Genomic DNA, 15,557 nt, shown 5'->3' on the forward strand with positions numbered 1-15,557 from the left:
TAAAAACAAGGGAGTGCCCTATGCTTTAGCTCTTTAATATACTTGTAGGGTCCAACAATAGTACTTGACCCAATATCTTAGGGCGCTAACTGAGGAGATTCGATTGTACCCTTTGCCATACTACCCAATTACCCAGGTTCAAGATAATAGTCTTCTCGAGTGTTGTTCTTAATGCCATTATAGTAGTCAGGTGGTGAGTGATTTATTTAAGGTCGGTTTTAGGATACCTAGAGGACTTTCAATATACCGAAGGGTACGTGGAAGTGAATTTGTATACAAGTGTTGTGTGATATGGTAATACTTGAAGAGGTACCAACTAGGGACAAGGGTTTCCATCTAGGTAAAACCTCTTATATTTCTAGTGTATATGCTTCCTTAATTGCGGGTTTAATTGCTTAATGGCATATCCCTCTGCTATTTATATACGTCATTAGCCTGGAAAATTATTCTAAAAAAATGTACCAAGAACTCTTTGAGGGGGCAACCTTCGATATAACATAGCTCAAATTAAAAATGATTTTCAAGACACCTTTTGACAATGCTTCTACACCTTTATATAGTACTTTCTATCCGCTAAGAACAGTTTGGAGAGAAGTTTATAGTAGGTAGAACCTTCTAGTAATCTTTTTACAATAGTTGTGCTTACGCTACAATGTGAGCATTATTTTTTAGTGATGGCCTCCATAGATAGAAATACATAATAATCTATCTACTTAGGGGGTTAGGGAATTTATGAAGCCAACAAAGCGATCTTCATCTCAAATTGTTATTATTGTTGCACATCAAGGAATTGACTCTTGAATATCATCTGACGATGGAGGAATAATTTAGGGTTTTTGGAGAACTTGGATGGGAATGCACCAAAAGGACTAAAAACAACATGAGTTTGGCATGTGGTAAGAAAACTAATTGATCATCAATGAGATCAACAAATGAGTTTCCAATTCAAGGCTTTTGAGCAAATGCCCTTAAGAAATATTGCAATCATTAAAAGGTTGCCATGTGGTGTGGGCTCAAGGTCAACTGACTCAAGAAGAAGGTTAGTCATTTGATCTGCATGTAAGATCTACATTAGACAATTCACAATAAGATTTGTATGGCTATAGAAGCTATTTTGAGATATCATAAGATAAATATGACATTGTGAGAACCATGGATGAGAGGAAGGCCATGCCACTACAAACATGTGGCTCATCGTAGTGGTTAAGACTAACAATAGTCACCAAATAGTGCCGAATTAATTGTTATAATCATCAAATAATACTTTTTGTTTTCCACTGGAAAAATCAGTAATTTTCATTAAGATTAGAAAATTACATATAGTAGATGCCGTTGGCATTGCTGTGATGTTCATACAAAATTCACCTCACAGGGTGATTGTATCCGAGCATATTACAAAAATGAGCTAGGTACATGCATATGTCTGACTATTTTAGCCTATTCGAGTTCACATAGGATCCATTTGCATACAAAATAATAACCATAGTTATGTACAGTTCCATCATGACAAAATATACTATCCATTACTGTCAGCTATCGGGACTGTTGTCCCTCTGTTCTCTCTGGTCTATGTATGGCCTGTGGTAGAACCTGCGTTCTTCAGTTCCTTTCTGCTCCATAATTAGCCATTCGCCTCTGGGAAGTATCGAGGCCTCTTTGGATAATTTGTCAGCCTCGCTGTTATGTTCTCTGTAAATGTGTAAACAAGAGAAATGATTAAATGCTGCTTTGAGTGAATACGATTTATATACTTGAATGTAAAGTGCATGTATATTTTAATATAATAAAATAATATTTATCATCTAAGCTTAAAGTAACAATCAACAACAAATTATACAATTAATGTATAAGACACAAAATTAATACATAAATCTCATTGTTTTAATATACAAGACTATTATTTCAACATTTTATCTATCGATGTCACAATTTCGTTAGGACAATGAAATTCAAATTCTCATTGAAATTCAGCAATAACAATTTCAAAAAATTTAACCTTGGGAGTGTTTGAATCATTTTTTTATGGTGGAAATGGATTAAGCACCATCAAGATATCACCGACACCCAAAATAAACATGACAACTATAACCAAATTGTGAATAAAATTTTCAAAAATTTCTACCAACCTTTTTCAAACAGAAATTTCAAATGTTTTCCTAGTGAAAGTATGGCATCATTCAATTACGACTTATTTTAAGATATAAGACACCAAATTGAGGATACCGAAAAATGAATAATGCACTTTGTACGATAGTTATTATGTCGATGATAATGGTGCTTAGAGAATGTTGAAATCCATGCCCCCGAGAGAAACTTTTACATGCCAATCCTCCATGTTCAAGAGCGTTTGAAATCACCTTTTGCCCCTAGAGTGGGTATGCGAGTTCTAATAAAAACCTGAATCGTCCAGTTTGTCCGCTGGATAGAGAAGTGGTATTTAACGAGTTCTGCGATTTAGAGGATCCTCGAGAGAGCAAGCAGGGCAATAATAGAAGCGCGGGGAAGATGTTTCTACGGAGATTCGCAGGGCCATTGCTGGCCAAAGTGAAGGAAACCACGGGTGTAGTCGGCCTCGAGGTGGTTCCCAACGCGAGGGAAGTGCTCATTTCTCTCTACAACAAAACCCTCAACGAAGTCAAGATAATTCCAGAGAATGTCCCCTACAGGAGGCATGTGGAGGCCTTCACCAACCACCGTATGAAGGTCTGCCAGGAAGAAGAAGACTGGGAGACGATCGAGAAACGGATCGCCTGTGGACAGGTTGAGGAGCTCATCGAGGACGCCGAGAGTGAGCTCCAACTAATCCCCAAGATGGCAGGTAAACTCCTCTCCGGGGCTTATTTAAATTGCAACCTAGGATAAGAGTTTTGTGCTTTTTACGTATCAGTTTATTGATTGTTCAAATTGGGAATAATGGGCCAAAGAGTGAACCATGGACCTGCTAGAAACAACCATCGCATTTACCCATCGATACAGAGGTACAGAAGAAATTTTGCATTTCTAAAGCCAGGGATAGGCAATCGTTTACAATGTGATGTTAAATTGGATTTCATTCTGTCTTTTTACTGAGTTCTTAACATATTGGATAACAGAACTAGCAAGTTACCAGAAACCTGACCTGGAGACCCACTTCTCGTTTCTCTCCTGTCTTGACGCTATTTTAGTACATTACTATCAGTTTTACATGCTTAATATATTCGCCGGGAGGGACAGTAGGTGCACGTTTCTTATTCCCTGGAACCCTCTTGCCCTGTTTCTTGTTCTGTTCTCGTTCCCCATTTTGATTTCTGTTTCCAGATTCCTGCAAAATTGCTATACATTGGTAGGTTTGGGGTTACCCGGGTAAGGTTCCTTGTATACAGTATTAGATCTGTCATTCATGCAGGCGATCCTCGGTCTTGGTCTAAGTAGCATTGCCCTTGAATTGTTATCTGACTGGATAACTACCAGTCTTTGCTTGCGGGCGATGTCACACATAAATCTTTGTATTCTACAATCAATCTATAGTTATGCACGCCCTGCTAAAGTCCACGTGCAAATACTATTTTTCCATTTTTCAAGTTAAAATATTAAACCCTTACTATTGAGTGGCTGTTTTATGTTTTCTTTTAAAGAGTCGTACAGTGTAGCACATGATGTATTGTTTTTAACCAGTACAGAAAATATTTATATTAATGTGAAAATCCGTGTTTGGACTATGAAGACACGGCCATTCAACAAAATTACAAAAGCGGAGCGTTGTTCTCCTCAAGCTACAAGTGGAGACTGGCCATTCAACTATTCAGATCCAAAAATCTCCATATATTTCCCAGGCAAATCTAGTAAATTTTGAAATATGATATCTCCAAAAAACTCCAAAAACTTAAATAGATTTCAAATGCATGGTAATTATCAAAAGGGGAAGGGCCAGCAACAGTGCCCTGATCAGGTTCTTCAAAAGGAACAGCATTTAAATTTGGGACACACCCCATAGCTGGAGAAGAGGAGTGTGCCTGGGAGGAACCACCTTGATGGATCTGTCCCAAAGAAAGTTAGAGATCCACCAACTGCTGTGGAAGAGCTGCCAACTTGTTATCAATGCCCTGCATTTGAACCTTGTATTCCACCAATAATTCCATAACCATCGATAACAAAGATGCAATGTGATTGTGTTTGAGTTGAAGATGCAGTGTGTCCTGCTGTATTTGAGCAAGAGTCTCCATGTTCAAGGAAGCCAAGCAAAATTTTAACACCAATGGCACTATGAGCCACTATGCTACCACAACAATTGTTAAATTTGTAGATGAAACCACAAGTGAGACTTTGGCCTAAAATGATGTTGACTGCACAACCAAATCTACTCGAGGGGGGAAAGAAGGCAGAGATGAGGAGAGGGAACAACCCCTAGTGCCGAGATAGCAACTCATAGACAAAGAGGGCACTATCCAAATCCCTAGAGCGCATTTTCCACACTCTAAACACTAGTGACATGGGAAGCCACCATGCTTCCACAACTCCTCGCAAATTTCCAAATGAATCCCCCACAATAATAGCCCCACGAAGATAAGCTATAGAAACTTTTACAAAACCAACTTGGTGGTGGGTGGGGACAAGCAGAAAATAACCCTAGGCACCGAGACAATAGTTGATTGTCGAGAAGGGAAAATTCCAAATCATCAAAGGAATCTATCCACACCAGAATAGCAAAATCCTTTAAAGGCCAAGACTGGTGGAGGTTCCTCAGAGATAAGGGGGCATCATGTCAAACCCCACCTTCACCCCAGACCACTAGGGGGCATAGGACATCCTAGAAAGGAGAACATGGGACCCAATTAAGATATTCTCAAGGAACCTAGATGCAACAACAGACCCATCGACTTCCTCACAGCCGCAAAACAATGTTTATGCCAATTCAAACTGAAATTCAAATTTAGATTGGAATTGCGGCTGCTTGGACCTAAGGTAGTAATTAAATAGAGGAATCATATCTTGAATTGGAGATTTGCTAACATGCTGACTTGATGGATCCCACATGGAGCACTGCAACTAGGAAATCCATCAAATTTTAGAGCATTTCTTCCCTCGATGTGTGAAATGATGTTGGATTGTAACTTCTTGCATTTTTGCAATGTTCCACCAAGACTTTGAGATGGGAGGACGTGGGCGTGGGGAGATGCATAGGTATGAGAGTACCCTCAAATTTTAGGGAAATTTAGGGGGAATGAGGGGATGTCGCGGTATATATATATATATATATATATATATATATATATATATATATAACATGGGACCCAATTAAGATATTCTCAAGGGAACCTAGATGCAACAACAGACCCATCGACTTCCTCATAGCCCCAAAACAATGTTTATGCCAATTCAAACTGAAATTCAAATTTAGATCGGAATTGCGGCTGCTTGGACCTAAGGTAGTAATTAAATAGAGGAATCATATCTTGAATTGGAGATTTGCTAACATGCTGACTTGATGGATCCCACATGGAGCACCGCAACTAGGAAATCCATCAAATTTCAGAGCATTTCTCCCCTCGATGTGTGAAATGATGTTGGATTGTAACTTCTTGCATTTTTGCAATGTTCCACCAAGACTTTGAGATGGGGGGACATGGGCGTGGGGAGATGCATAGGTATGAGAGTACCCTCAAATTTTAGGGAAATTTAGGGGGAATGAGGGGATGTCGATTGTAGAAATTTTGAGATCTGTAGCCCTCCCAATTTCAAAGGTTTTTGCATATAGTTTAATGCTCACAACCCCAAGTATTAGTTGATAAATAAAACTTTTAGCGAATTATTTTGAAACACTTTAGGCTACTTCTACACTTTTCTTTTTGCCAGCTGATAAGAAAATAAAAGCACAAGCATACACTGATTTTTACACAGTGATTTTTGGTCTAACTTGACCGTGGAATACCCATAAGGGGAAAACCTGTTATAAGGAGATTTTATATGCTTTCTCAGGAAATTTTTACGGCATAGGAAAAATCACATTCTAAGGCACTTATTGTTGAAAAATATGTTAGCCATGGTTGGTATTATCATATTGGAAAAGAAATGGGAGATTTGAATTTTTAAATTTTCCTCCAAATTTATTTCAAGTTGGCCTCATGATGTTTTAGGTCGGATGGGCCCCTTAGAGGCACCCATTTGACCCGCACTTGAAGGCTATATAAAGGAGATCATTTCTCCTCATTTGGACACATCAATTTTGTCTCATGCATTTATGATCCAACGAAATTATAGGAGGACCAAAATTTTAGGAGGCAGAAATCTCAAGAGGATGCCAAAATTCTAGGGAGGGCCAAAATTTCACGAACTTGGATTTTGACATGGCACTTGATCATGATTTTGGTTATTGGTTTGGCTATTATTCTGCTATTATTATTTATGATGTATTGATGAATTTGGAAACTCTATCTCTCTCACAAGAAAGGATTTTTTTTGGGTATTCGCCTTGTGGGTTTTGCCCTTGCTGTGAGCCTAATTTTTGTGTCTCCTGTCTCATGGTTTCTTAATGTTTCTACTGTGTTTTCTTTTTTCTACTACTATTTATGCTTATGAATAATTTTCTTATAACTGTTTAAATAATCAGTTACATAATGGTAATGATGATTTGAAACTGTGAAAACAAGGAAATCGTTCTAAGCAATGCCCTCGTTATAAAAAATAAAATCAACGTGGTACCAGCGCTGGGGGGCACTAAAGGAGCAATTTGAGGTAGACGAGCATTCAAATGAAAGTGTAGAAGGTTGAACTGTAATCACACTTGAAAACAGAGGTAAAAACCAAAATTCAATATGAGGTATGGATCATTATTTCTCTGTGGATGTATGCAAGCCTTTTTACCTCCCTTGTGTGAAAATTCCTAGATCTAACAATCTCTGGAATCCTACTGCAACCAGCTGAATCTACTTCACCTATATCATAAATTACATTACAAACTTATTTCAGATTTCTTCTTGAAATATTGAAGTAAATAACTGAAGCAACCTACACCAAATTAAATATGATTATGAAACATAGAAACTGAGCAAGGAAATACAAACACATAGGACACCGTTATTTTTGGACAAAAGTCCCCGGAAAAACCCAGTGCGCGAAAACCGTTGCAGCAGATCTAAGGGTTTATTATTATGAAGCAACAACAAATTCTGAATACATCTTTGAATACCTCTCGGGTTATTCAGTTACAGAGAGAAATACTAGCAGAAAGATTTGTGAGATTACCTCACACAATCACTGAGAAAATTTCAGCTGATTCAGATACTGAATGAAGTTCCTCTGGCAGGCCCTACGTTGCTCTGTGCAGTCCTCACACAGTCTCTGCGTCAACCTCTCTAGGCTCTGTGTCACCCAGTTTGCTGATCGATTTGCTGCCTGGAGTCTCTGCTCTCAGCCTCTCGGTCTCACACCTCGACTCCCGACTTCTGAAATTGACTCTCCTCAGCAAAATCTCGGACTCTCTCTCACCCTCTACATTGCCTCTGTGTGGCCCTTCGTGGCCCTGCGTCAGCCTCTGCGTCTGGGCTACTGGATCACTCTTTGCCTTTCTATGCTGATGATTCTCTGGCTGAGAAAATCTGTCTCTCTTTGGATGCTATCCATGCTCCTCAAGTGCAAGAAATCTCCTCAATCAAAACTTCCTCCTAAGAACTTCTCACTTTAGAAATTCAATCTCTTGATTTCTTGGTGTGTTTTCCAAATGACCCTTAAGCCCCTTCTTATATCTTCATGTTGGACAATCAACGACCTAGATTAACTCCTAATCAAAGGCTCAAATCGTTTTGACTTGATCTCTGTCTTTTTCTAGAAGATTCACCCACAATTAGATTAATACCCATTAATATTTTAATTTCCCTAAGTTTAGATTTTGGGAACCCCATTAAAAATTTTAAATTTCTTTAAATATAATCGTCCCTGGGTGGAATTTTCCAAAACGGTTTATGGGTTCTTTGAAATGCATTTGCCCAAGCCTCGTTGCAAAATTTGAGGCCTAGAGCACATCTGATGCTATCTCAAATCAACACTCCCTCTTAGCGAGGAATGTGCTCTAGCAATATACTGCTGCTGCATACTTGCTCTGACTCTGAAGCATCGTCCTCTGCGTTGCTGATATCTGACATGCTGTCCACCAGCTACTGCACTGCTGCTGCTACTGTACTGCTGCCTTTGACACTGCCACTGCTACTGCTAATGCTACATCTGTACTACAACTCCCTCCCAAATGCTGCATTTGCTATGCTACTAGCACTGCCACTGCTAACATTGCATCCATACTTCATCTTAGTTGCTGAGAGAAGCAATTGAAAAACATCCAAAATTATTGAACTAACCATGTTCAGTATGATACCACGTGAATGTTGGAACTGACTGCTGCTAGTTTCTGCGCTGACCGTTTGAAGCTATTGCGCTGTTGTTGACCTCTACTTTGTGCCACCTGCACTGTTGCCAACGCTGCTTTGCGTTGCTCAGACTCTGGCGCTCCTAGCCACTGCAACTGTATCCCCGACACTCCTCGGCACCATCCAACACTAGTCCATCCTGCTACTGCAAAACTAGGCTCCCGTAGCAAGGTATTGATCCAAGAGGTGGACTCCTCAAGGATCCTGCTTATTTGTAGCTCTATTGAACTCCCTTTCTAAATCAGCCCACCTCCCTCCTGGAGGTATCTTGGCTGTCATGGCGAACTCCTCCTCTTGTTTGATCTTTGCGGCTGCAACCTTAGGATCATGCTTCTCATCCTCGTCCTTTTTCTTTCAGCGACATTGGATGCATAGTGGCCCATCTCGCCACATCTGAAACACTTCACCTTAAAGACATCTTTCTTTTGTCTCTATTGCCTCTACTGCCCCTTCGATGCAAGGGGTGCATTCTCCTCCTCCTCCTTGGGCTTCGACCCACTGCTGCTGCTGCTTCCGTCAAGTTTGACCTTGACCTAGTCTCTGCCCAACTCCTCTTGTTTTAGAGCTGCCCACATCTCATCCTAATTAGGCAATGCTGCTCCGCCCTTGATACTCTGGACAAAGACTTGCCACTCATCCGAGACAAAATTTAGGGCTAGTCTAACTAACTCTAAATCTTGAGCTATATGCCCCGCAGCCGACAACTCATCATGGGTCTCCTTCAACTTCATGAGGAATGGATCCACACGTTCTCCCTTCTGCATCTGAGCAGATCCCAACTTCTGCTTTAAGTACGTCTTTCGTTGCTCGGAAGATCCTTGATATAGCGTTGCCAAAACATCCCACATCTCCTTATCAGTTACTCTGCTAGTGATATGACATAATACGTGATCCTTTACTCCATCAAGGATCATCCTCTTGGCCTTCGCCATTTTTGATTTGTACTTCTTCAATGGATCTGCATTTGTAGGCACCGCCACCACGCTATCGACATATGTCTTGAGGGCATGCTCATATAGAAGGAATGACATTCTTGCCTTCCAGATGATGTAGTTGGATGCTCCGTCCAACCTGTCCTGATCCCTCAAGCCATTGGTTGCCATATTTGCCAAAAATGTCGAAAATCCCCTCTCTACTTCTCACTGCTGTTGCTCAGCCAATGAGAAAACAAACTTCTTGGCGGGAAGTCTGCTAAGGAAAAATTCCCTCAAGGTGCTTCTCTTCCTTTTGACGTTTTTTAGCCCAACACTTAGCTTGCAAAAAACTGCGTCCCTCTAGCTTTGTGTGGCTCCCTCTGCCTTGGCAAATTCTCGATCCGATAGTCTTACCTCTCTGTCGACTCACTCAGAGAGAGACAACCTCGAAAATATAGCCCTCCTGGCTAGAACTGCGCAATTCCTCTGGGGATTCGAATTGCTTCTTGCTGCAGCAAGTTGGCCCTTGCTTTAGTGCTAGATCTGCGCTTTCCATTTCACATCGACTTGGCTCCGATACCATGTGAAAATTCCTAGATCTAACAATCTCAGGAATCCTACTGCAACCAGCTGAATCTACTTCACCTAGATTGTAAATTACATTACAAACTTATTTCTAATTTCTTCTTGAAATATTGAAGTAAATTACTAAAGCAACCTACACCAAATTAAATATGATTTTGAAACATAGAAACTGAGCAAGGAAATACAAACACATAGGACACCGTTATTTTTGGACAAAAGTCCTCGGAAAAACCCAATGCGGGAAAGTCGATGCAACAGATTTGAGGGTTTATTATTATTAAGCAGTAGCAAATTCTGAGTACATCTTTGAATACCTCTCAGGTTATTTAGTTACAGAGATAAATACCGGCATAAACATTTGTGAGATTACCTCACACAATCATTGAGAAAATCTCGGCTGATCCGAATACTGAATGAAGTGCCTCTGGCAGGCCTTACGCTGCCCTACGCAGTCTTTGCATCAGCCTCTCTAGGCTCTTCGTCACCCAGTTTGCTGATCGATTTGTTGCCCGGAGTCTCTGCTCTCAGCCTCCCAGTCTCACACCCTGACTCCCGGCTTCTGAATCTGACTCTCCTTAGCAAAATATCAGACTCTCTCTCACCCTCTGTGCTACCTTTGCATGGCTCTTCGTGGCCCTGCGTCAACCTCTACGTCTGGGCTACTGGATCACTCTATGCCTCTCTCTGTTGATGATTCTCCGACTGAGAAAATCTCTCTCGCCGGATGCTATCCCTACCCCTCAATTGCAAGAAATCTCCTCAATCAGAACTTCCTTTCTCACTTCAGAAATTCGATGTCTTGATCTCTTGGTGTGTTTTCCAAATGACCCTCAAGCCCCTTCTTATATGTTCCTGTTGGACAACCAACGACCTAGATTAACTCCTAATCAAAGGCTCAAATCGTTTTGACTTGATCTCTGTTTTTTTCTAAAAGATTCACCCACAATTAGATTAATACCCATTAATATTTTAATTTTCCTAAGTTTAGACTTAGGAACCCCATTAAAAATATTAATTATTTTAATATAATCGTCTCTAGGTGGAATTTCCCAAAACGGCTTCTGGTTTCTTTGGAATCCATGTGCCGAAGCCTCCCTGCAAAATTTGAGGCCTAGAGCACATCTAATGCTATCCCAAATCAACACTTCGTGCAAGATTTGAGGCTATGAAATGATGCAATGTTTTGTCCTCTAATGTGTGGTCACCGTGGAAGGATCTGTAACTTAAAATTAAATTCCAAAGTTGTAGTATCTCTTGTGATCAGAGGTGCAAATCAATCACTTTGGTATGCGAATGTTCTTTTCAACTCATATCACAGTTCTATGATAATTTGTGGGTGGAAGATCGTAACTCTGTGGTAATGTGACGTCCATTCGAAGTTTCAATCTTTTGGTTTAAAATTGATTTGAGCTCTCTTGTTATGAACCTAGTCTAAGGTTCAATTTTTCTTTGGATTCCCTAAGGCTGTGTCCCTGTGTGGTATGTCCCCCGTGGTAGGCCAAATATTGCATTTAAAGGAGCCTCAATTGCAATAAGTCAAAACCTGTTGTAATTCTTGTGAATAAGATTATGGATTTAGACTCTAAATCGTTCTCCTCCTCCATAACCAATCTGAGCTATGTGGTATTCAAAATCTATGGGTGATTCAAAGTTACTTTAGGGTCCAAATTTTGTGCAAGTTTACGGACATGTTTCTCTGAAGTAATATACTAAAGAAAGGTTCGAATCTTTTCTTTAGTTTACACATGCTATGGATACTTTTTGTGATTGTGAATGATCCGAATTTTGATTACCCCTTTGTGGCAACTTTCTGGCCTTCCGAGTTATGCAATCTTGAAGGTATATAGATTCTCTGTATTAATAGTTCAAATTTAACTATAGCAAAGATTTTGCAGACATCGGTTGTCACTGTTAATGATTGTCTAGTTCGAATTAGTAACCTTGTGTATTCTAGGTTGAGTCAATTTGCAAAGTGCCTTCCTGGAGTATGATTAGGCTGAAATAATCTATGAGGTATGCGCAAAGCCTGAGGTAGAAATACACATCTTCAGACTTTAAGTCGTTGAATCATAAGAAGCCTCAGATATGCCTGGTTACCCTTGTGGATTGTGGAATCATGAAAGCGCCTTTTGATGCTTTGGTCTTTGTATGATATGCGAACTTATCTATAACGCCTATTTTCTGAATGTTGAAGAATGTAACTAGGTTCGGTCTTCATAATTGTATTTGAGTCATAATGAAATGTATTTATCAAAAGAAAGAAAAATAAATTATTATTATTATGACTTATTAAAGCATGGTTTCATGGTTGGGTCATCATGTTCTAGGTCAAAGTCCCCATTGAGGACTTCTAGGATTTATCTGGAGTCATTGTCATTGTCCATTTTATAAGACCCTTCTTGGACTTTTGAATCATGTAAAAGGAATTATTATTGAGTCAAATAAGTCATTTGTTACCTCCGCACCAAGTCACCTCTCACCTGATCAAGTCAGCCTACATTAGGGTAATTTGTCCCACAGAAGAGGGTATAAATAAGTGCAGTTCGATTCATTTGGTGGACATCACTCAACAGGTTCGATACAGAAGAAGGACAAGTAGAAAAGTGCGAAGTTCCAAGAGAAGGAAGAGAATTGCAGGAGAAGGACAAGATCGAAGGTTTGGGCTATCTCTCTCCCACTCGTGCTAAGTTATTGGGCTACTACTAGGAGGTCAAAGTTACTGCTGGGAGGTCGAAGTGCTGTTGCTTCAAGGTCGAAGGTTCTGTTGCTTCAAGGTCGAAGTTTTTGTTGCTTTAAGGTCAAAGTTTCTATTGCGTCAAGGTTGTAGTTTATGCTGCTGCTACTAGGTCGAAGTTTCTGCTGCTGCTTCTAGGTCGAAGTTTCTGCTGCGTCAAGGTTGTAGTTTATGCTGCTGCTACTAGGTCGAAGTTTCTGCTGCTGCTTCTAGGTCGAAGTTTCTGCTGCTGCTTCTAGGTTGAAGTTTCTGCTGCTGCTTCTAGGTCGAAGTTCTGCTGCTGCTACTAGGTCAAAGTTCTGCTGCTGTTGCTAGGTCGAAGTTCTACTGTTGCAAGTTCGAAGTCGCTACTGGAAGGTTATCGCTTGCAGAAGAAGGGAGGGTTGATTTGGTGATTGGAGGAAGTCTGTGTCTAGGTCAAAGAGTCTTGGATTATCTCGTGAAACTATTGAAGGAAGAGTTGTTCACTGGGTTTTCCCCTAGATAGGGGTTTTGCCTTGGTTGTCCGCCTACATTTGGTGTCTTTGATCTTCGTGTTATGGTTTTGGTAATTGCTTGATGAACTAAGATAAAAGAACACAAGAAAGTTAATAAGATCATAAGAATATCAGAAGTAATTATCAATATAAGAAAATCTTTCTGCCTTTCTGTTTTTCCAACATGGTACCATAGCTACGGTGAAGAAGAAGGAAAAAGGCAACCTGAAGATCTATTGAAAGGAGAATAAGGAGTTTAAGAAGTTGAAGAAGGCTCATCAAGGGAAAGGATCATATAAGGAGACAAACTTACTATCTTCAAGAACTATGTCTAACTCATTAAAGGGAGAAAACAAATTAGAAGGAGCCTTCAATTACAGGTCATGGAAAAAGAGGATAGATCTCATCCTCGAGAAAAATAAAGTCTTGGATCTAGTCAAAGGAAAAGTAAAGAAGCCCACAAATGAATCAAGTGATGCAGAAAAGACAGTTTAGAGAAACAAAGATATTGGCCATGAGCCTAATGGTGGATGGAATAAAGGGTAACCTCATCCCATATATATCCAACATAGATTCCGCTCAGGAGATGTATGAGGCCTTATCTAAATTGTTCACAATCAAGAATCTTGGTCAAATTGCAAGTCTTAAGAATGAACTAAGAACTATGAAGATGACAAAGGATGACACTGTGGCATCCTTCTTTGTAAGGATAGCTAGAATCAAAGATGATCTCTAGGCAATAGATGAGATAGTACCTGAAAAGGAGCTCGTAATTACTGCTCTTCTAGGGTTACTAACTTCTTGGAGTGCTTTTGCATCAGGGATCAACTGGTGGAAGGAAACTTCTACATTCGAGCAATTATGGAATGTTGTATGTAGTCAAGAAGAAGTCAAAATTTCATTATTAAGCAACAAAGAAAATGAAAATTTCAAATGCCTATTCCGCTCATCACAAGAATAAAGAAACTTTCAAGAAATCCAATGGGCCAAGGAAAAAGGTAGACCTATCCAAGATTGAATGCTACAATTGTCACAAGATGGGTCACTATAAAAGGGATTGTCCTGAGAATGCAGGGAATAAAGGGAGGGACAGGGATCAAACAAACTTTGCCGAAGAAGGTTCAACAAAGAAAAACAAGATGAAAGAATTCGAAGTCAAAGACTTATTTGCCAGGACTCTTAAGGACTCTATCCCATACATATCCTTCTACAAGTTTTGAATTGTTTTCCTTTATACTTTTATTTCTAGTGCTTGTAGGTTTAGCATGCTTTGGAAAAACATTATTGAATTGTTTTGATAAAGTTATAGCGATCCCTCGAGATTGGATTCAGAGGGAGTCCTCACCCTTTTTCCAAAGATAAGTATCTTATTCCTTGTATTATCTTTTTAGATTTGGTTTCCCTCTCTTATCTAGATATGTTTGTATTAGATGCTAATAACATTTCTTTTATATTTTTCCTTGTTCAAGAAAGCTTGCTGAATGCTAAAGGGTTATGGAGGAGACCTCACAAGACAGAGCATGACAAAAGTCCTATTGCAAGAGAAGTTCTTCAAGGATTAATGTCCTACAAGGTTTGTAAGAAACAACCCAAAGCTGTCTTAGACCATAAAATTTATTCTCATCATGATAAAGGTATACTCATTCCTTTTAATAAACCTGCTTTACATTACTAACATCGTTATGTCTAGGACCTTTGAGTCATAAAGATTCTTATTTGGGTGATTAATCATTAGATTGAATCTACCCTCTTGAAAATCATTCATCATTTTGTGGAACTCTAAAAGGTTCTCTGTAAAACCCTAACCTAAGGGTATGTCGATGCTAACATGAAACCCTAGTCTACTTAGGGTTATTGATGAAATCTAGAAAAGACTATTCTTTGATGTCTAGGGTTTTGATACTATTATAGAAACCCTAGTCCTTTAGGGTTTGCTGTGTTTTGAAATCCTAGATATTTAGAGGTTTTGGTAAAATAGGGTTTATGAGCAAAACCCTTGTATATCTAGAGTAAGCTCCTTGGAATGAAACCCTAGGTGTATATTTGTTTCTCTGATCGAAACCCTAGCCTGATCAAAAGTGTTATATGTCTAACTTTAACGTGTTGATATTTGTGTCACAGGTTTGTTTGATAAACATTGCTATGATATGTGCATGATTATGAAATCCTAGATATCTATATGTGCTAACCTAATTGTTGATGCTCATAAGGTCTAGGGTTTGTAACTAAGCCCTAGTCGAAGTTTGATATTCTAGGATATGATGTTATAAATGTGATGATAAAGTCTCGTGTTTACAAAAGGTTAGTCATATTGTTGAAACCTTAGATTGTGCTGTGATTGTTTTTGATTGTTTAGTGTCTCATAAATGGAATCTAGGGTTTGCATTAAATCCTAGTAGAAGTCTAACATATGAATTCTAAAGTTGTTAGATGCATTGTAGAAGTGCACTTG

General features: G+C 39.4%; 1 protein-coding gene across 1 annotated transcript in view; it reads left to right on the plus strand.

Moving 5' to 3' along the window:
* Nucleotides 1–2,347: 2,347 nt before the first annotated feature.
* LOC149162143 (NADH-ubiquinone oxidoreductase-like protein) overlaps nt 2,348–15,557 on the plus strand; it is a 33,480-nt gene continuing 20,270 nt past the window's right edge. Inside the window, exon 1 of the mRNA XM_089437159.1 lies at nt 2,348–2,818. Within this exon, the coding sequence (XP_089293285.1) occupies nt 2,506–2,818 (313 nt within the window). The 5' untranslated portion in view covers nt 2,348–2,505. The remainder of the gene's footprint in view (nt 2,819–15,557) is intronic.

The sequence above is a fragment of the Pinus tabuliformis genome, chromosome 5_2, assembly GCF_031772625.1.
Source record: "Pinus tabuliformis cultivar Carrire ecotype Pingquan chromosome 5_2, CPIR1, whole genome shotgun sequence".
NCBI lineage: Eukaryota > Viridiplantae > Streptophyta > Pinopsida > Pinales > Pinaceae > Pinus > Pinus tabuliformis.